Source organism: Colius striatus, chromosome 1, assembly GCF_028858725.1.
Source record: "Colius striatus isolate bColStr4 chromosome 1, bColStr4.1.hap1, whole genome shotgun sequence".
Classification (NCBI taxonomy): Eukaryota; Metazoa; Chordata; class Aves; order Coliiformes; family Coliidae; genus Colius; species Colius striatus.
The window spans coordinates 152,240,990-152,263,403 of NC_084759.1; the positions used below are offsets into that span (position 1 = coordinate 152,240,990).

A 22,414-nucleotide genomic window follows, 5' to 3' on the forward strand; every position below is an offset into this window, starting at 1 on the left:
CCCCAGACTCTTTTGGATGCATGGCCTAAAAACACCTTAGGATGTTCCCTGGGAAGCACTGAGGGGGAAGAGGGTCTGCCTGGGTTTCTCCACAATCCTCACAGCAGGCTTTTTTTTTTTTTCATCCTGCTCAGAAGAGCATCCTGGTTTTAACAACATCCCACACAGAAACCCTCTTTCTCTGAGAGGCAAGTGAGTAAGATCAGGAATGAGTGCCATGTGAGCACAGGTCTGATGAAGAGAAGGCAGAGATGCACTTTTCTCAGCTCATGGTTTGGTTCATCCAGCCCAGCACTTGAGTGATCCTGGTGTATACTCCATACTGGTTTGGACGTGCATAGCCCATTCCCCAGCTGACCAAACCAGCCAGAAACCACCTGCCACTGGGTTCCTTGCAGGCCAGTGGACCTCCAGAATCACCCTAGAGAAAAGGAGAGGAAAATAAGGTGATGGTGATCTACCAGCTTCTCCTGGTGAATGATTACACTGGCATTGAGTCTCCCTGCGTGCAGATTCCTGTATCCCCTCAACTCAAACCTGGGACAGCTGCCTGTGCCTTGGGCAGCTCTCAAAAACAGTCTCCAAACATCTGACCCATTGTTGTGTTCCTTCACCATGCAAATTCCTCCCCCTTAGCCAGGTCCCAAGAAGCTGACAGCTCTATTTGTTCCCTTCTCCTCCGTGTGGCACTTCCAAATGTGGAGAGCAAGGAAGAATGGAATTTTCCTGGATGCCCAGAGGAATGGGAGACAGGAATTCCTTTAGATTGATAGTAATGAAGGAACAGACAGGTTACATCTGTGACAGATGCTAAAGAGGCTGAGGTAGACATGTGGTTTGAAAGTGGGAGGTAAAGAGGGGAGAAGGGGCTGAAATGAGAAAAGGAGATGTTTGAGTGTTTTTGGATCCTGTCTAAGGTAAAGATGCTGGGAAGAAGTGGTCCTTGAGAGCTGTTGTTGGCCACTTAAATCAGAGGAAGTGTTGGAGGAGTCAAGCATTTTATGGTCTTTTCACCCTCACTTCAGGCCATGGAGTGCCTTTGGGAGAGCTGAGACATGCTCCACCTCCAGTAGTCAACCCTGATCCCACAACTCCTCTGTCACCTGGCAGGCATCTTTCTCGCCCTTGTGGTACCCAGCACAGAGCATCCTGGGAGAAATCATGTAATGATAGGCCTCGCTGCAGACGTCTTGCTGGATGAGCTCCACGTCCACCTTCTGCAGAACATTGCTGATGTGCCCTGAGGGGTAGAGCACCAAAAACAGTGCAGGTGAGCAACGGTGGAACTTCCCACTGTTTCCTGTGATCCCTTAGCTCATGTCTATCTATCTCACTGCATGCTGAAAGCTGCCATCTGAATTTGTTTTGCTCTCCACTGGCATCACAGCCTCTGATTTTCACCTGCATGGAAGGAATAACATTCAATCTCTTTCCGTACAGTCCTTCTCTGAGTCCCTTTCCCTTCAGTGATATGTTGTAGGCACTTATGCTTTTGGGACGAGTAGGATTCTGGTTTGGGGAAACCTCTGCGATGTAAGAGTTTTGAGTTTGCTTCTAGTTGAAATGAATGTTCAACTCTTCCAGCAAAGTGTGCAAACTAGGAGTGTTGAGGTCTGTATCAGCTGAGCGTTTCCATTTAGGAAGCACCTGGAGCAAGTGTGTGAGTGAGAGGAGGCACAAAGCTGACCTGGGTCAGCATGTCTGTATTCCTGTGCCACGCACTACTAAAGAACAACTTGGACCTGTTTTGCTGGCACTATAGGGAGGGAATATGAAGGTTCCATACCCATGCAGCCAAACCTCCTCACAAAGCAGAACGGGTTCATCCATAGCACCCCATGAGAGCAGGTCTTGGCCTATGCTGTCCCTCAGCAGTGTGAGTGCTATATGGTCAAAATGGTCAAATGGAATCGGGGCCTGCTGACAATTTCACAGTGTGATCCCTGGGGGTCCCTGCACTGCTCCCAGTGAATTTACCAGCACAGGTGTTGCTGTTGGGACCCAAGTCCTAAGGTCTTTGACGTGGGGAAAATATTGCTCCTGGGGCTGCAAATAGCTGCCCCCAGGAGACTTACTCCTGGTTTGAGGAAGAACAGGATTTTTATCTCAACTAGCTCCTGACAGGCACTGTCTCTGGGGAATGACCCGTCAGGATCCCACAGGTCTATCTAAGCATGGGACTGAGCTTTGGGGCTGCTCCATGCTGAGACTATGGCTGAAGAGCAACTGGACACACCCCTAATTCCAGTAAGGCTGTTCTAGTCTTTGGCTGAAGGAACACATACTGTCCCCATATAGATTACCAGATTCTCATGCTGCCTCTCCAAATGAAGTTTCAAGGCACTGAACATGCAACTCTGGCAGACCTATGACCCAAAAGCAAAGGGAGTGAAGGAGGCATGATGGTTTGGGGTGAACAGAAGCCTATTCTGCCTACCTCACATTTGAAGCTACGTTTCCACCTTGGCTCTGATACAGCAGGCCAGTGACAAAAGCCCTTACACCTACCACCTTCCTTGAGGGCTCCCCAGCCAGTGATCCAACAGTGAAGGCCAGGCTCAAAGAGGTGAGAAGGAGCAGGCAAACATATGGGCTGGATTAAGGGTGAGATGATCACAGGATGGTCCAGCTGGAGCAGGGCCACATCGTAATCATGGCTGTCCTCCTCGTAGTAAGGGTGGAGGAAGAGGCGGATCACCTTGAAGGACACCTCTGTGGAGCTGGTGGCATTTTGCAGATATTTGCCCAGATAAACGGTCCAGATGGAGGGTGAGGCTAGTCTGTAGGCCACAGCAGAGAAGATAACTGGTTACATGAACAGAGGAGGATGGACAAAGCCTGGCTGCTTCTGTTGCAGTCTTTTGAGGAGTGTCTGATATGAGATGATCATCTCCCTCAGAGGTGCCCTCCAAAACCTACGCTGTGAATTGCAGCACTGCCCATCTTCCCCTGCATGCACACCCGAACACTAGTGTGCATATCCATACCCCTTTATCCACCTCCAAGCCACAGAGAAGCATGGCATGGGTGCCAGGTGAGGGGTGCAGCTGCCCTGGGATGCCTTCCAAAGCCAGGTGATCTTCCCATTGTGAATGACACAGAAGGCAACGTGCATCCTCCTCCTGTCCAGCACCCTCTGCTCTCGGCCTACCTGTCATCCTGGAAGCAGTGTGCGGCTGAGACCACCCATCGGTCAGCGACGAGCGTTCCCCCACAGATGTGGCGTCCCCGAACCTGCAGGCTGGCCTGCCACGGCCATTCCCCTTCCACGGAGTTTGCACCGCCCACAATCCTGCCGAGGGGGGCTTGCAGCCCACAGTCTGAGGAGGAAACACAGCACGGGCTTCAGGGGAGGAAGGCAACGTGGTGTCACATGCCTGCCCTTCCTTTCCTACTTGATTGACTGAAGAGCTTGACCTCTAACCAGCCTTACCCAGCCAGCACCCTTACTCAGGATAAGTCTAGCAAGCACTCCCTGCCTGTGTGTGTCCCCACTGATGCCTGCACATGCACAGCCCTACCCCACTTCCAGCTGCAGCCTGGGGATGACTTTGGGGCAGCAAGCTGCCTGTGCTTCCTGCAAGGGAATGACCCTTGCAGTCATTCCCTTTTGCTGCTCATCAAGTCTCCAGAAAAAAACAAACAGGGAAATCAAAACACAAGCTTTCTCCCTGCCAGTGGGCATGCAGTCTTGGGTGGTTTCCCTGGCTAGAGCTTTGCAGAATGGCATTACTTCACATAAACCAGCACAGTGGTCCAACAGGCATCCAGTGGGGAGGACCTGGCTTATAAGACACGTCTATCTGGCCTGATGCCTCTGTCTGGAGAAATAGGGAGCAGCAGTCCAAAGATGAATTGCCAGCTCACACAGAATCACAGAACCACAGAATGGTAGGTGTTGGAAGGGACTTCCAGAGACTATCCAGTCCAACCTCCCACTAAAGCAAATTCACCTCCATCAGGTCACACAGGAACGTGTCCAGGCATGTTTGGAAACCTCCAGAGCAGGAGACTCCACACTCCCCCTGGGCAGCCTGGGCCAGGGCTCCCTCACCTGAAAGAAGTTTCTCCTCATCTTTGAGTGGAACTTTCTGTGTTCCAGCTTGTGCCTGTTACCCGTTGTTCTATCACTGGGCACTACAGAGAAAAGACTTGTACCATCATCTCAACACCCATCCTTTAGGTATTTGTAAGCATAGATAAAGTGTCTCCTCTGTCTTCTCCAGGCTAAACAGCCCCAGATCTCACAGCCCTTCCTCAAAAGAGAGATGTTGCAGTCCCCTGATCATCTTGGTAGCCCTACCAGCTTAACATAGAGAGCTGTACCATTGCTGCTGCCACTGTGGCTGCAGGATGGAGAAATGGCACTGCTGCTGTGGGGCTGGGGCAGGGAGAAGGTGGTGGAACGAGGGAGGGTGGATGCTTATGGTTATGGTGATGAGGTGGGGAAAGGGACTGGCCTGCAGCTACGTGGCATCCTGAGCCTGGCTGGCTGGCATGTGACTGAGCATTTCCTCACCACAGTGCTTCTCGTCGGACAGGTCCTTGCAGTCTGCAGTGGTGTCACACAGCGGGTTGGGTTTCTTCACACAGGTCCCATCTTCACAGCGGTAGGTGAAGGGACCACAGGGGACCCCTGCCAAGAGGAAGGAGAGCTGAAGCTGAGGGAGGGTGGCAGGTATATGCAGCCTGAAATCCTTCAGGTGGGGGGAAGGAGATAACAGAGAGCTTGGGGGAACCCCGTAAATGACGTCAGGGAATTTCCTAATCAAGCTTGGCCAGCTACAAACAGAGCAAATACAATGAGCATGTCAGGCAAGTTAACTCCCAGCTGATGCCCTTTACCTCACAAGAGGGAAGTGCACTACCAGCAGCCTTGGCTCAAGCATTGGGGAAGGTATTTGTCATCCCAGCATTGTCCCCTCCCTCCGTTCCAGGCCCAGCACCATCCCCTTCCTACCTTCACTGCACTGCTCCTCATCACTCCCGTTGGCACAGTCTCGCTGCTGGTTGCAGACCCTGCTAAACTCGATGCAAGTGCTGTCCTCGTGGCACTGGAACTTTGCAGGGCACACTGTGAGAGGGAAGCAGCTGGGAATTAGGTAAGCAAGACAAAGTGGTCAGGTCTGGGCACTAACTGCACCGGTAGGTTCTGTAACCTCTTCCCTCACATCGCAAAATGTGCTTAAGACTAGCTCTGGTATAGTGCAGCTCTGTAATCCTTGCCTGATCATCATTGTAGGAATTTATGAACTCTGTCTTACACTTTGCTGCTGATGATTTAACTTTCCTTGGCTTCTTGTCTTGGCCTTGGATCTGCCTCATCACTGTGGACTTGCCTCGAGGTCACTGGACTCTTGGCTGACCCGTGGGTTTCTGCCAGCAGACCTGGCCTGCTTGCCTTGTTCAGGCTCTGCAGGACTGCATCCCGTCTGGTGAGGTCACTGTTCCTCCTGCCTTGCTGTCACCCTCAGCTCACAGGTCACCTTCCCCTACAGAGCAGCTGCTCCCCTGGAGCTCTGACAGTCCTGAACAACAACAGATTCCTCAGTGTCCCTGAGCTCTCACAGATGCTCAGGACAGAGATGGGCCTAGGGTGCCCACCCATCACAGAGTTTGACTTCTGATTATATGTTTGCATAGCAGGAACCTGTCCTGTGTGTGCATCTATGTGCAACATCAAACATGATGGCCTAGTACCTCCCAGGCATTTTCTTACTACAATAATTTCTTCAGTAGTTAGTGTGAGGCTTCCAGATGACTAAAAGCACATGAAGGGCCGAGGCATTGTGAGCATTGATTTTTAAGACAGGGACTGTTCCATACAGACATGGAATGAATATGCAGAGATGCAACAGCAGCAAGAGTACAAGAAAGGAAGGAAACCATGATGTTTCTATGCTATTTTTTTTCAAACACAAGAGGATGTTTGAAAACAAATACTTCTTGTTTTTTTTTTCCTTCTGTCTTGGTCTGTGTTAACCTATGGAAGAGAATGACACAAGTCATTCACTGGAGTCAAGAGGCTATGAAGATTCAAGAAAGGATTAGATACTCATAAGGATGCATATGTATCCGTGTTTGCATGAGGGAAGCAACCAAGCCCTGATATCAGATAGCTGCATGATGAGATAGAATGCAGACACTTCAAAACCCAACCTCAGTGACCATGTGAGAGCTCTTTCATTTCCATGAATTGAAACTTCTTTGAGAAATATTTCTCCTTCTACTTTACACTCTTCTGTACCTTCCTCTGAATCTTACAGAGCTGGCCACTGCTCACAGTGGTTTGGGGATCTTTCTGACTGTGAAAAAAACAGCATCAGAGGACAACTAATCACAGAATCACGGAGTCTTAAGGGTTGGAAGGGACCTCAAAAGATCATCTAGTCCAACCCCCCTGTCAGAGCAGAATCTCTTAGAGCAGATCACACAGGAACTTGTCCAGGTGTGTTTTGAATGTCCCCCGAGAAGGAAACTACACAACCCATCTGGGCAGCCTGTGCCAGTACTCCCTCACCTGAAGAGTGAAGAAATTCTTCCTTGTATTTCCTTGGAACCTCTTGTGTTCCAGTTTATACCCATTGCCCCTTGTCCTATCATTGGCCATCACTGAGAAGAGCCTGGCTCCATCCTCCTGACACCCACCCTTTACATATTTGTAAACATTAACGAGGTCACCCCTCATTCTCCTCTTCTCCAAGCTGAAGAGCTCCAGCTCCCTCAGCCTTTCATCATAAGGGAGATGCTCCACTCCATCATCTTTGTGATCCTGTGCTGAACTCTCTCCAGCAGCTCCCTAATGAAAAAATGAGTGGTGGCAGCAATGTGTTGAGCCCCTTGACTCACACCAGATGTGGGAGAATAGGTGAATTAGGTGTCATATCTGAGCCTGAATAGGTATTCCTATGAGAACGAGGCTTTGCAGGTGTCCTCAAATACCAGGGATGGTGTCTGCATCAGCACTAATGGATGTTGGCATGAAGAACTGGTGGCTGAATGGGTACTTAGATGCTCCCATACTGGAGCAGAACATATGGGTGGAGATCTGTACACAAAGGGCTCGGGAGGAAAGGGAATGGGGAGCAGGTGGGCTTGGGGAGGTGTGTGCAGGGTGGAAGGGTTGGGAGGGGGGATGCTGAGTGGTATGACAGCAGAGGGGGCTGTAGGCTAGGGCTGAGGTGGATTATTGGGCCTGTAGGGGGGAAAGAAGGGTAAGGTGGGGAACAGCCTGGGCAAGGGTCTTCTTTCAGGCTGCCTGTGAGCTCTTGGTACATGAGTATTAGGGGCTTCTCCCAGAAAGACTGTGCTGTGCATGGAAGCAAGAAGCTTGCTGCTCCTTCCTGAGCAGGATGAAACCTGCAGTACAGCAGTGGGATGAGGCTTTTGAGGATGCAGAAGTTTAAGCTCTTGGAGGGGAAGTCCAAGGCTGTCCCTAGGCTTGTACCTCCTTTGGAGGACCAAGGGTCTGTGTTCTGCTGAGACCAGGGATCATCAAGGAGAAGAAATCACTCACCACAGTTTCTCTCGTCCAGACCATTGGGGCAATCTTTGATCCCGTCACAGGCTGGGACACATAAGCCGTTCACCGAACACAGGAACTCCCCGGGACAGGCTGTGAAACCACCAGAGAGTAGTCAGTCCCCACTGACTGGAAATCTCCCTGCAGCAGAGCACCAGTGACTTGAAAGTGGAGCGTGGAGCCGCACACCTTCCTGACCACACGTGTGCCACGTCAGCTGCTCTCAGCAATGATGGGTGAAGACAGGCTCTGCACCTGGGGAAGGAAGGCTTTTGCCCTGCTTCCCCTTGTACTAACAGGCAAGAACCAGGACAACTCCTCACCAGGCATGCTATACCTCTGGTTCAGTGCTGTGTCATGACTCCTGAATGATACTTGGAAGCTGAAACAGGTTCTTTGGAGTTGTTATTAACACTTGGCCAGCCCTCGAAGGGGTTGGTGTTAGACACACGCTGGCAGGTGCACACATTCGGGGACTGGTTTGCATTACAGGCACCCTTTAGGAAGGAGATGAAGAAGCCTTGGAAAGACAGACTGTGGGTATGTGTCTGCATATCTGCGTATGCCTATTTGTATGTGGTTTTATTTGTGTCTCGCGCAGATTCCATGCTGAGCAGGAAACAGCTTTCTCTAAGAGCTCTTACAATCGAAATAGAAGTCAGTTCAAGCTGGAGATGGTCTCTCATTGAATTCCCAAGGCCAGTCCCTGGCGTGGGCACTGGGATGAGACTGTAGACAGCTCATTGACCTTGGGTTTTGGCGCACGGATGCCCTGGCAACACGAGGCAGGGCCACATGTGCAGGAGCGGCTTCACAAATAAATGCCTCTTCTTTTGGGGCAGGGAGGGGATCAGTTGTGTGTGCGTCACTGATTTGTGAGCGTGTGCCTGAAAGACAGGTGGCACCCAGGGCTCGCGGGATGTGTCTTGTGCTTCTCCTCACACAAGCCAAGCACATGGGGTGCTGCTGGTAGCCAACTGCCCCACAAAGGAGCAGGGAAGAGCTTGAACTTACAGTCAGATTGGTTGTACAGGCTGTAAGCCGCCTGTACGCCAGGGCCAGTTAAGGAGATCTGTGAGGTGAAGGTGATGGTGATGTCAGGAGACGACGTGACTGGGATCCGCTCGGCATAGGCTTGCAAAGTCCGCAGGCCACACAACCTGAAGAGGAGCAAACACAGTCGAGTCAGCTTGGGCTGGGATGGTGGGGAGACCACAAAGTGGGGCAAGCAGGCTTGGAGGGCTGGTGTGGGAAGAGGGCCACATAGACTGGGTGCAGGAAGGAAGCGAGGAAGGCAAAACGTCTTCAGTACGACATGAGATCCAGAATCCAGAGTGACCCTGCTGTCTTTGGACATTCCCAGTTTTTTGGACAAGCTCTGGATTCAGGCTACACAAGGCAATTCAGTTCTTAAATTTATCTTCCCAGAGAAGCCATGCTGTAGAAACTGTGGCACTGACAGTTTAGGAGAGGGAGGCAAGGAGAGAAAAAAACAAGGGAACATAGCTTCTGGATCAGATCCTTCAGAGGAAATGAAGTTACCCTCACAGGAGCATTGGAGAGGAAGTTAATGAGATGGGCCGGGGGAAGTTTTGGAGGGCAATTTGGGGCATTTTTGCAGTAAGTAGGAGGAAAATCAAAAGCCATGGATCCATCCATCTCAGAGCCTGCTTTGAGGAGATGGGAGTGCAGCAGCTCTCGGTCCTTTGCACCTGAGCAGTGGTGGGTCAGCAGGTCCAGCTACATACAGATGCTAGTTTTGGGAAGTTCTGCAGGGAAAAGTGGCTGTAGCCAAAGCAGGAGGATATGGGGATAGGCGAAAGATCTGTACGGAGGTGGATGCAAGGCAATGGCACACAGATAATATTGCAGAGGTGGTGACAGGCAGGTTTGCAAACACAGGAGGCGTGGGAGGACACCAAGGTTACACACACAGGAGGAAACTCGGAAGCCTGATGCAAACAGCAAGACAGAGAAGGCAGGCTGGTAGCTCGAACAAAATCTTTAAGAAATATGCTCACCGAGGAGCCTGTGAACAAAAGAGGCTGAAAAAGAAACAGCAAATTAAGAGACATCTGCACAAATGGTGGCCACTGACTGTGGTGATAGGCTCTCCTTCCTCAGACCCCGGTAGCTGAAGCGAGCAGGTAACCTGCAGTTTAATCCCAGATGGTAAATGAGAGACAGAAACCAGGAGCCCAGCACACACCTTCTGTTCTGGATTATCCACTGGCCTTGGGTACAGGGCAAGTCATGCTTCTGTCTGCTGAGCGCGTAGGCGTCGAACCACAGGGTGACCCCATAGTCAAGGGATGGGACCTGTAGGGAAGGAGGTCCAGAGCAGGGTGTAGATGGCTCCTATGAGTGCTGCAGCCCACTCCATATGCCAGAAACAAGCAGGGTAGATGTGAAGAGGTGAGCTGCCAATTTGCACATTGTAAGACAGAAGTAAGCACACTCTAAACTGGGGCCATGCCACAGCCCAGGATGGCTCTGCTGCTGGCATCAAAGCATGGTAATTCATAGCAATTTCTAGAAACTTGGTTCTGCCTCGAAGGACTCCTCGGGAGACAAGATTTTAGATCCCTCCTCAGCTATGGCATCTCTGCAGTATTAGACTCCTTCCCCTTCAGAAACACCCGTTACGTGGAGGCTGGGCAGGCTGACAGGCTCCACTCGCTTCTCGTGGTGATCTGGCTGAGAGCACTGGCTGTACTCACATCGGTGTGGGGTCCACAGGTTCCAGGGCTGGGGAGGATGCTCCGGTGGGAGCTGGCTCTTACCGTCATGTGCCAGGTGCACTGTGTGTTGGGTGAGTAGTAGCTGGGGAAGTGAGGGGTGCCAATCTTCCCCTGCAGCTCCAGGCCCTCCCGCAGGGTTATGTTCACTTCGCAGGCTGTAAACACACAGACATTCAAAGCCCTGCTACCTGTCAGCTCAGCCTCAGCCTGGGTATGCCATGCACTACTCACCCTTGTGTAGGAAGGGAGAAAAGGGGCTTTAGCTGCTGCTAAAGGTGACTGGGATGTCCCACTGTTCCCCTTCAAGGGCCTTGGCAAGACTTTCAGCCTACTCCTTGTCTCCAGAAAAGGGGAATGGTGGTATATTTTGCTGCTTTAGACTCATACTGAATTATTTATCTGCAAGTGTGTCTAGACATGACGTCCAGGCCACATCTGGTCTGTCCATGCATGAGAGCCTAGCCTTCTCTTAAAGTATCACAATCACTCAGGCTCTGCTTGCCAGATCCCGGTCTGTAAATACTCAAGCCAGATGCTAATGTATGAGGCCAGGTGAGGGAGCAACATCTGCTCTTTTACTGACCACCACCTCTACTCCTGGACTCTTGAGTGCATGCTGCCCCTAATGGGGATAGAGTACCTCTAGGACCTGTGATGCTGTAGGAGACAACCTGTCTCCTTCCTGCATCTATGGCTGCTCTCCTCCAGCCTTCCTCACCTTTGAGGGGCACCGCCTGAGCTGAGAGGATGAAGGGGTCATAGTAGCTGTACATGGCTTTTTTCCACACAACGGACATGACAGGGCCAGATGAAAGGACTTCCACAATGGGCTCCTGCCGGCTGCAGCCGTAGATCCTCAGGGGAAAGAGATAAAAGGATGAGAGTGAAGCAAGCAAGCAACAAACAAAAGAGAACAAAGCAAGAGGGACAATGGAGGTCTGTGTTATCCTCAGCATACGCCTGCTGCGAGTCATTAACTGAATCAAATAAAGGGCCAGCAGACAGACAGATCATGCTGCTGTGATCTCTCAGACTACAAGACTGGCTGCGTGATATCCCACATCAGTGACTTCAGCTGATCAGCAAGAGGCAGGTTCTGCATCAAAGAGAATTTCCTGTGATGTAGTCTAACACCTTCCCCTGCTGTGGTGTGCCGTGCCATCCTGCCCAGCATCCCCACCGTGCTCACGCTGCTCAGGAGATACCTACGAGGTGATGAGGTGTTTTTCCAGGGGCCCGGCTGCGTCGTACATAGCCAGGCGGTCCCTGCAGTCTGGAAGGGTCCACTCCAGGCGTAGCTTGATCATGTAGCCCTTGAGGCCGTGGAGGTGCCAAAGGCAGCTGGAGGCCAAGTAGTCAGGGCCCTCCAGCCTTAGGATGTCATCCTCCTGGATATAGCTGTACCTATAGCAACCTGAATCCAGGGGAAAGATAGAGGGTGCTGTAAATGGAGGCAAAGGAGGGGGGGTAAGGGTTGTTGTAAGGGAAATTAAGTATGAAATAGTCACTGGGGACATCAATGTGAGCCCTATTTCAGGTTAAGGCTGACTCATCCCAGTGAGTTCACTCAGTTTACTTTTACATATATCATGGTGGCATCAGCCCCCTTGTACTGTTGCCCCAGTTCTCTATAAGAACCGTTCTCTCTTCCTTGGTTAAGCTCATACTACCTCGAGCTTTAAATATCAGCACAGCACGCTTATCTCCCCAGGCTTTATTCTCTCTGTTACCCCTTTCTCCTCCCACCTCCACATTCTTCCCAGCTTTACCAGTCCAATGTCTGATTTTGAGGTTTCAGTAGGCTTCCAGACTAGGATTTTTGAGTAAAAGACAGCTTAAAAGTGAGTTTCTAATAGCATGTCTAATTCAAGCTGCCAGGCCCAGCATTTACAAGACTGCTTGAAACTACTAAAAGCATCTCCAAACACCACTAAGACAACAGACTCCTAAATGACTGACAGCACATCCAGTGCAGAGCCATGCAGGGAATTATCACCATTTTCACCATTGTACCATTATCCTGCCAAGCTATTTGGCAGGACCCATTAGGACAGGGACAAGACTGCACTGCTCCTGAGAGCTGGTATCTCTGCACAGAGGTGTGCTGCAGAGGTGTTAGGATGCTCAGAGCAATCTAGCACACAGATGTGCCACGTAGTTTGAACCTGGTCAAGCAGCGGCACTGATGCTTCCTTGCTACTGTTTCTCATCTCCCCTTCTCAGGACTCACACCTCCAGGAAGCCAACGAGCTTTCTGTCCTCTGTAAAAATCCCTCCCATAAAATCATAAACTCAAAAGGAAAGGAAAAGATAGCCTACCCAGAGTGGATTTCAGCACTACGATGTCTTTCACAGTGGATTCTGTTAGAAAGAAAATATATAAAGGAAGATAAACAAAAAGAGAAACTGGTAGCATCTGAAGGCTAGCATGGCAAGTGACAACTCCCTCTCTTCCTATGTAAATGGCTCACCTACAACTTTGGCTTGGGGCATCCTCCAGGTACTTCTCTGTCTGCTCTCAGGGACCGGCTTCAGTCATGCCTTCCCCATTCCACTCCATCTCTCTACCCCAAATCCAACTGCCCCAATTCACGCTTTCCAGCCCACCACAGTCTTTGCTGCCTGTTTCCCTTGCCCAATTGTGCAATGCTCCCCTGCTCTCCCAGTTTAAATAGCCCTCATAGAAAAGCATGGGAGTTACTGAGGATGGGGATGAAAGTCTCTTTTGGTGAACACTGGTTGACGAGCATATAACATCCTTATGGAGTCCACCTCTGGAGAAGGGAGATACAGGGAAAGCCACCAGCAAGGACTGAACATCTGTACAAAACAGAGTCACAATGCTCTTAGGAGAGCTGGGCTTTGCTCCAGCCTTCCAGCTGAACTGGAAGCAGCCAGAGATCAGGTGCTACTGGGAGTAACTGCCAAAATAAAAGGCACAGTGAGGTCAGTTGGGTGTGAGAATTGCAGTTGTGGGCTTGCCTAGGTCAGGACTTTGGTCTTTTGGAGCTCCTAGGCAGAGCTTGCAATTCTGTGGGGAGAGTTAGAGCAGTTTTGTCATGGCAAAACCAGATGTTGTGGAAAAGATGATCCCACGGGCGTTAAGGCAGGATCCTGCAGAAGCTCATGGACTATAAGAAAGGACATTTGCTGAGCTGATATGAAGTACTGTCTTATCTAAAGGTAATAGAAAACAGAGTTCCTGTAAGGAGAAGGAAGTCCTGAAAGTTTTTTTTTGGGAAAGGAAAAGCTGGTGTCATGTGGAGAGTGTAGCTGTTAGTGAAAATAAAGCCTTGGAGAGGTTGGAGAGGCTCCTACACTAGTTACTGGTTTGCAGCTCTGTGTCTTATGGCACGCTGCAGCCTAGAAATAAAGAGCTATGCAGGTCAGCAAATGAATCTATCAGAAAGCAATGAAATGCTAATGACCTGCTATTAGCTAACTATTTTCCACTCCAATCTTACAAATGAAGCCAGAGGTTAAGTCACTGGCTTGAGGTCACCTTGGCCCAGCAGACTAAGAGGCTTCTGGCTTGTGCCTTGGTTGCTAGGCTGTGCTTCTAACTGGAGGAGGAGGTGGAAAGGACTAGGGAAAGCAGAAGGATTTGGAGAAACTACAACTGATGTGTTAATTCCAAAATAGAAAGAAGCATGGTCTTGCTGAAATGAATAAAACAGTGAAACAGATGTGAAGGGAATAAGAGAGACCCAGGGAACAGCTAAAAGAACAGCACCATCGTTTTTCCTTGTTTATGAGTTACATGATGAAGTGAGTAAATAAAGCGAAAATGCTAGGTGGGCTGACTTGGAAGCATTTAGCATGTTATCTTATGATATCTTTCTTAAGAAAGTTAATTTAAATTGGCTGAGCATAAGGTCTGGTATGCTGGAAACAAATCACAAGTAAAACTAAGTGACGAAGTGGGGGGAGATATCTTCATGAGATGTTAATGTCGCTTCAGAATAAGATCTTCACATGATGGTCTGGATGAGGGAGTGAAAATCATTGAGGAAAGCACATTTTTTGGGGAGACTCTCTGAAAAAAATGACCCCCCCCAAACCAAAACAACTGTGAGGGAAAGGTTAAAGAAAATATGGGTGGGATACATTAAAATAAGATTCACCTTAGAAAAATGCATGATAATATGCCTGGGGAAAAAAAAAACTTGGAGATGTAACATTTCACAGGAAGAAGAAACTTGGAAATGAGCATCCCAAGGGGAGAGAAGAAATGCATTCTAAAACCTGTGAGGTTTGTCTCTCTGTAAGAGGGATTAGATTAGGCTGAGAAGTTAAGTCTCATTATAAAGACCAAATACAAGTTCCATTGGACTAGGATGGATTGGATTGAATACAGACACATCCATAGTTCTTTATCTAACACCTATTTCAGAGCAGTTCTGTAGGGGTGGCTTTTTAAACAGGCTGTGATCTTCACTGTGGGCAACAATAAATAATCCTTAAAAATCATATGTCAGGAAATGAAGTGGCAACAAGGCTTTGTCTCAGAGGAAGGCTAGTGGTGACTCAGGTACATTGCCTCTGTTTTTCTCTCAATCAAGTAGCCAGGAGTAATCTCCCAAAGGAAAGTAGGAAACTTAATTGCTTGCTATTTTTGAGCTGAATTGATCAAAGCCATGACCTGTGTAATATCTTACTGCGCAGAAGTCAGAGCTGACGGGAACAGAAGCAAGGAAAAAAAAGTTACCTAGCTGGTCGTGGTCAGCTGTGTCTCCAATAATCTTTTATCCTTTAAAGGAAGGATGCTTTTTCTTTTAATCAAACTTTAGTTCTCTTTTATCAGGAATAAATCTATGTAGTTGTATCTCCTGAGCCTCCCTACTCTCTTCAAGTTTTCCCTGTCCCCTTCAGTAGTGACTTCTGGCCTTTTCTTCTAGTATCCCTTCAGCACCTTCAGCCACAGCTGGGCAGCTGGTACTTACCCAGCAGAACCAGCGAGTCTGGGTTGACTCTGTACTCCATCTGGTAGGACAGGCTGCCCGAGCTGTTGAAGCTGGTGGAGAGCTCTTGGTGAAGCATCGTGTTTACCCTCTCAGCAGTCAGCTCATTCTGTTGACTCTCAGGGATTTGGAGGCCAAACCAGAAGAAGAAGGTCAGAGCCCCCTCCCTAACAGAGAAACAGCATGTTAAATATCCTTTCTTTTCCTCTCCAGAACCACTGGAGGGGCAAACCCCAGAGATTAACCCTTCACTGTTCATCCACACATCAGAGATATGTATCTGTGAGGAATTTCCAGCTCCCTGCTGTGACCCAGAGGAAATACTCTAAGCGAGAGAGGAGAGCTGCTGTGTCCATGGTGCTAGTTAATGCTCAGTCCTTTGGGGGACAAAGTCATTTTATACCATCTGGCTTTAATGATGACAATATGTGGTCAAATTAATGTGCTAATTAATCAAGACTGGAGTAATGAGTAGTCTCATTTCAGGTAGAAATGACCTTTGGTTACTGCTGACCAGGGCTTGAAAAGAAACACTCAAGACTTCATTGTCTCACCTCCCAGTTGTGACAAGTGGATGATTTATGACTCGGTACCTTACCACAAGCCATTAATGCTGGGCAGGCTCAAGCTGCAGGAGACAGTGACTGGGAAAGCTCTGTTCAACCAGCTGGCAGAGAAAATTGGCTGGGGGAGGGCAAAGAGATGTTGAAACAAAACCTTTGTTCAGTAAAAGGCTAGAGGAAGAACTGCAAGTGAAAGTTTTATTTTCCTGGTTGAAAATGGAGTTACATTAAAAATTGGAATTTTCCATAGCTGAGAGACAAAATCAGGGGTGTAGTTTTCTGTGGAAAAAGATCAGAAACAAATGTCTACTTCAGTTTGGAAGTTATTCCTGCTTTCTTGATCTACTGTCATGACCTGCAGAGCTGTAGCCCCACATCTGTCCCATTCCACTATTACCCTGTTCCCAGGTGGACTGTGCTTCTTGGCTGGAATACCTTTTCCATGGTGCATTCTGACCTCTCCCTTCTGGTGCCTAGAATCAGGCCATAAAGTGACTTCCTTGACTTAGACAAATCAACTTCCAGCTGCTTAGCTTCTATCAAGAATGCCAAGCCTGGTGGAGTTTTTTTTTGAGTTCTTCCCAGGGAATTTCTTGAACTTTTGCCTCTCTGAAAAAACTCTCAGTTTTGGCTTTTCATCATGACCTCAGATGAACCTGAGCATCAAAATATCCCCATCTCTGTCACACTGGAACCATTCTGGATCTGGACTGCCCAGCCTAGCCTAGAGCTCATGGTGAGGACTGCAGCAATTTTGTCACAACCAGATTTCAGTGAAACCAGAGTACAATTGACTGGAAGCTTTCACACACGAACAAGCAAGTATGCTGTAGGTGCTACTCACCCAAAGGCATACACTGTGCTCGAGTTGTAATATCGACCCAGCTCTGTGGCACGAATCAGTTCCTTCAGCTGCAATGAGAATGTCATCTGGTAATTATTGTGCAATGTTACAGTGACAAAGAACAGATGGCCAACCCTACGTTTCATCCTTCTTGCTGTACAGAACCAGCAAGTCTGTTGCTTGGGTGAGGGTACCTGTTCTCTTCCTCTTTCTACTCACTGACTTGCCTCAGGTGATGAAATCACCTGCACTGGTGATTAAATTGCCCTCACCATATTCTGGAGCTTAGCTGACTCCAACCAGAAGGCTCTGGACTCCACATGCCCAAGGTCCGGGGAGTACTGGCGATTGAGGACCTGGAGGCTGCCACAGTAAAACTGCAGGAGGGACGGTTCCAGGTGCCACGGTCTGTAGTCTGCCAACAGAAGACACTACTGGATTACCTTATACACAGCAGAGAGGGGTTTGCCCTTCTGTATAAGTCTATAAAGATCACCCTAGAGCCAGTAATGTGCTTTAAGCTGGGCGCTGCCTGTATTACACCCCACCCACCTCCTGCTTGGGGACAAAACACGTTAAATCTTTACCTAGGAAGTACCAGGTTGCTGCAGCAGCTCCAGCTAGCAGAAGAAAGGCTATCCCCAGGGGCACATAGCGAAGGCAGTCACGGGAGCTGGTCTCTGATCCATCCTTTGAGAGGGAACTGGCATCTTCCTCCTGTTCCTCGGCCTCCATCAGGGGCATCTAGAGACACGGTGCACCACGGTCAGGCTGGGATTTCCACATCCCTTTACATCTGCCTGGAGGTCCTCTTCCCTCTCTGTGTGCCTCTCCCAAGATCTATAGCCCCGAGAGATCTGTGTGCTAACAGTCAAAGACTTTGCTCAGTGCAAATATGAGTAAAGCTTCTAATTCAGTGAATTCAGACACTGTCACGTCTACACCTCCTGGTAATCCCTCAGTTTTCAAAGGCATTCCCTGGGTTTTGCTTCTGCCAAAACCATAAATGAGCACAATAATGGATTTCTCCGTAGGCAAAGTGTTGTCCTTCCAGGCTGGGAATGGTTTTAAAACTGATATTTTATTGACCTAGAAATCAATGCAAAAGAAAATCCGCAACTTCAAAAGCACTCAGAGGTTGCACCAAACAGCCACAGCCTGGGAGCCTGAATTTGCACTTTCCCTGCTGTGCCATTTTGCACTCTGCCCCTGAAAGTAAACAAACCTTGCCATTCCCACCAGACCGTGTGTCCCAGGGCTAAGCCCATGCTGGCACTGACTCGCTAGCTGAGCTAGTGATGAGAGAGCACATGAATAAGGTTCATCCCTCTACCACCCTCTGCTTGTGCCAGTGGACATATTCTGTCTTCCCCAGGCTGCCTCCTGATTACACCCTCTCTGTCAGCCCCAGTCTCTGAGGGTAAGAAATGCCATTGCTCAAGATAATCACATTAATCTTGGATATACATCCATCTTCCTTCTCCTTTCCATCACCCAGTGCATGGCTGCCCCCAAAGGCTTTCTGTATTTCTGTGACTGGAGAGGAAAATGGTGTCTGGGAGGGCACAGAGGTCTTGGGGAATGCCCGTGCCCTGTCTGCTTGTCTCTGAGTCTTCTGTGCCCAGTGGTGCATGTGATCTTAGGGGCATGAATGCCCACAAGTGGGAGGGACTTGCTGCAGGTGTGGGAAGAGGTGGTTGGCCTCATGCCTCATGTTAGCCTGCGTGAATGCCACAGAGTGTTCACACGATAAGGGTGAGTGGTCTTCTCAGTCTCCTTGCTTTCTCCAGTTCCTGTGGCCCAAGCTCTCCAAGGCTGCCTTGCCACATCGAAACATGTTTGCAGGATCTAAGCAACTGGGTAACTCACTCTGGGACATTAAACCCAGCTTGGAGAACATCAGCAGTTGAACAATCTGCTTGCTGTAGTGCACCCTTAAAGAGAGACACACGGTACAAAGAGGCCCAGCACAAACTGCCCTTCCTTGCTTCTCATGGGTTACTTCTCTGTGCAACCCCTAGGGATGGTCTCCCCCCCCACAAAGCAGGTTAGGTGGTCCAGGGGAGCGATGACATGTCTCCACTATCACAACATCCCTTCAGAAACAGTCGGCACAAGCAAAGAACCGCAGACGGAGGGGCGGGGAGAGGAGAAGGCAGGAAGCAGCAGCAGCAGAAGAGCCTCTTTGTTAGAAGATTTGATGGTAGGCACAGGGGTTTCCCCCAGGAGCTGCAGACCTACCTTTGAAACCTGCTGCCACCTGTGAGGCTTGGCCCACACCCCCTACACCAGCCAGCTCGCACACACACGGAACTGCAGAGAGAGGAGGACATCTGTTTACCCAAGCTCAAGGTCTCCTCGGCAATCAATAACTCGAAGCCATGTTGCTTCAGTTCGGCCTTTGCCCCATCCTGCCGTGATGGGTCAGCGCAACCCGGACAATGGCTTCTTTTCTTTTCTGAAATGGAGGTTTCGGAGGCTTGCTGGGGGAGGGGATGCACGGGCTGAGCAGGGGGAGCCTGGAAGAAGTCAGGGTAGGAGTACCTCCAGCAGAGCAGAGAAGAACAACCCCGGAGGCTGGTGTAGATAGCTTACGTTGTCCTCCTCAGGGAACAGGGAGTTGCTGAGCAACTGCTGTATTTCTTAGCTACCTTCCTGGGTCTCATCGGAGGGAGAGGCAAGACTCAGAGTGTGTGGTCCCCAGCACAGGGATGGAGCAGATGCTGTCTAGCAGGTGTAGATCACTGGAAGGAGGGAAGACAGCAGCAGGCAGCAGGTCTGGTTACCACATGATGATGAAAGCCACATTCAGATGAAAGCAAAGCGTGGTGTCTCTCAGTCCTGACCTGCCAGACTCCCTCTGGCCTTCCTGTACTTCTTGCTGTCCAGTCTCCAGACACGGGACTCTTCGCACCCTGTTGCACTGCCACTGACTCCTCCCTGCAGCGTTTGCTTTTCTTCTAGCCCTGTGTCCTCCTCACCTACCTTGCACCTGCACCACTTTCTGCTTACAGCCCCGCAGCTCTCCGTGTGCCTCTTTGTTTTTCACAGAAAGCAACCACACTCTGGCTAAAGCAGAGTAAATAGAGTTATTCTGTCAATAAATGGGTAGAGGGTACGGGGACATGGATGACTGTTGACCTGAGGCTGAGCTCCAGCCACTGGCATTGACCCAGGGCTGAGCTCATTTTGGACAGGGCCCATTTGGGCTTGTTTTGGCAGCTAGGAAGGGATGTCTATTTGCAGCTCTGCCACTGTTTCAGGTTTAACCTGGGACTGCACAAGGACCAAAAGCCATTGCTGTAGTTGCCTCACGGTGAATTGCAGTAAAATGTTAGCTGTGGATGAAAAGTTGAGTTGTTCAACTGGGAATAACATCAGTGTGGTTATCCTGACTAAATCATTGCATAAAGTGCATGGGAAACTGAGGCATGTAGTAACAGTAAGAAGTACTTTCAAAACTCCTTAAGACATTTAAGAGACAAAATTTCACTTTCAAAGGTTACATTTCCCCAGATAACTGGGGACTAGCTGCACCTTTAGGCATGTATATATTTGTACATACCATTTCCAAGCTTATGTTATGAGTCCCTCCCACAGTGGGTCAGAACCCAGCTGAGGGTGTTTCCCAACGCCAGACACTTTGCTTTTTTATATCCAGCTTTACTGGAAAGAAGCATCCTCCTTCTCTGTTGTTTTGAGCAGAACAAAAAATACAGAACCTCAATCTGATCTATCTGAGCAAGCACACCACATCTATCACCACAGGCTTTTGAATGAACCAAAGGCCCAAACCTTGATCAGATCTGACTTCAGAGGAATTCCTTTACCGAAAGTACCCTTCACTTTCTGCTTCTCCACAGTGAAAAAAAAAAACCCAAAAAGGAAGGGATGTGGGAGAGGGCTGAAAGTGCTGTTGCCTATTTACGAACAAGGTATTTTGGAAAAAGGGAGATGAGAGATGTGACAGCTGTTTCCAGGCTTAAGATAAAGAGAGGGCTGGCATCTGTGGCTGTTTGCTGAGTATTTTCCACACGGTGTTGACGTTGACCTTTGGTTTGCCTCTGGTTCTGCTGGACACCGTCATAGCCTCTTTCTGTGGTTTACGCGAGCTGCACGCTGCACGTTCACAGCGGCTCGAGACAGGGCCGCTCCCCGTATGACATTTCCAAAGGGCTCTCGGGGACCCAGCCGAGAGTGCTATAAACCCTTGGTATTCGCGACCTGGGTTACTCACACACGCGACCACATGATCTCGTCTTCCTGGAAGAAAGGTCCAGTTATCGCCAGATCTGATGTCGAGCGCTTCCTGCCATGGTGTGTCACACATTTACACCCAGTGTGGCTGCGAATGCGGTGCCAGCAGCTTGCCAGCTCGAAACCTGTCAGCGTTTTCACAAGGAGGGGGAAAAATACTGAGCCAGCAGGATGGTCCTGAGGGGCTTGCAGCAGGGTCGCCTGCAACCCTGCTTTCTGTTTTAGGTGGCTGAGTCCCTTGGGGAAAGGAGTAGGAAGGAGCACTAAAGGTCTGTCAGCCTGAGCTGATAGTTCCCTATTTAGAAAAGCAGATAAACTTTTCCCTCCACCCCAAAGAAAAGATCAATACCATAGATTCCTTAATATTTATTTTATTTACAGTGAGGCAAAGTTTTGCTTTTGTACTCAGCAGCAAGAATAATTGAAAAGCTTATGAAGATCTACCTTGGGACAAGATAACCGTCAGTACAACTGTGGCTCATGTCAGAGAGCAAATTGCCCATCAGGGGCAAGGGATTCAGTAGCTCTTTTTGAAGTCCACTTGGGAAGATTCTCAAAACACAACAAGCAGCTGGACAAGCCCTGTGCTTCCTTACCTAGGAAGCTAGTAAGCTTTCTTATCTTCACCTGCTATCTCCTGTAGACAACAGAGCAGTCCCCATCTGATACAGGTGGTGAAGAAGCTGATGAGAGGAGAGGTATATCTCCCCCAGTCCTCTCAGCTGCAGGCAGGTTCAGCTCCTTTCAGCAGCTCTTTTGAGGTGAAATACAAGCCACAGGGTCACCTTGTGGCTGGGACTCATGATGACATTCAGACTGCACAATGCAAGGTCAGGTAACAGTGTGGGAGCAGCATAAAGGGATAGCTCGACATGTGTACAAGCAGAGATAGGGAAGAATTAGTTTTGGTGATACTCACAGGGGTGACAGAAGTACCACAAAGTTTTACATCTTTGATCTTTTTGTTATAAAAGGTCTTAGAAGAAAGACCTTTAGCACAGGTATTTTCCTGCTGCTGAATAGTCCAGAAATATGTTAAGAAAGTGGACAGACAGTACAGATATTGAACGCAGGGATGAGTGTTGCCAGAACAGCTTGTCTTCCTTTGCCTTGCCACTTCTGTGGTGTGTTGCTTATTCTCAACCCAGGTCACCAAATGCGGAGGAAACATAAAAGACCAAAGCCAGTAGTCATTGTTATCCCCATTCTTCGTGAGCAGACTGAGGTTTTCCTCTTCAGCAAAGGTGCTGATTCGTGGGTTACTTTTCTGGGCTCAGAAAAACTGCCGCATCTTAGCAAAGTACGCACCGTTTTCCCTTGAGCAATGGAAGTGAATGGGCAGCACCGTTGAGATGTTTTCCACTAATACAGGATGTGGGATGAGCTATTCTGCAATCAGCTTATCGTAGTCAAATAGCTGCATTTTGCCAGCAAGGCAGAGAGACTTTCGATTTCATGAAAAATATTGCAGCAAGGATGGGAAATTATGTGCGTTCTTTTTACTGCCATCATCAGACCGGGGGGAA

The 22,414-nt window shown here is 49.2% G+C and overlaps 1 protein-coding gene across 1 annotated transcript; it reads right to left on the reverse strand.

The window, feature by feature from the left end:
* Nucleotides 1–262: 262 nt before the first annotated feature.
* On the reverse strand, nucleotides 263–17,366 carry TMPRSS6 (transmembrane serine protease 6). Its single transcript, XM_010201210.2, has 17 exons — nucleotides 17,219–17,366; nucleotides 16,904–17,046; nucleotides 16,632–16,699; nucleotides 15,207–15,391; nucleotides 12,583–12,624; nucleotides 11,473–11,677; nucleotides 10,982–11,118; nucleotides 10,306–10,418; nucleotides 9,732–9,841; nucleotides 8,537–8,682; nucleotides 7,517–7,615; nucleotides 4,961–5,074; nucleotides 4,520–4,636; nucleotides 3,152–3,320; nucleotides 2,509–2,780; nucleotides 1,104–1,240; nucleotides 263–421 (listed from the first exon to the last, which is right to left on the reverse strand). Exons 1-17 carry the CDS (start codon nucleotides 17,364–17,366, stop codon nucleotides 263–265), a joined length of 2,364 nt encoding a protein of 787 aa, XP_010199512.2.
* Nucleotides 17,367–22,414: the final 5,048 nt, after the last annotated feature.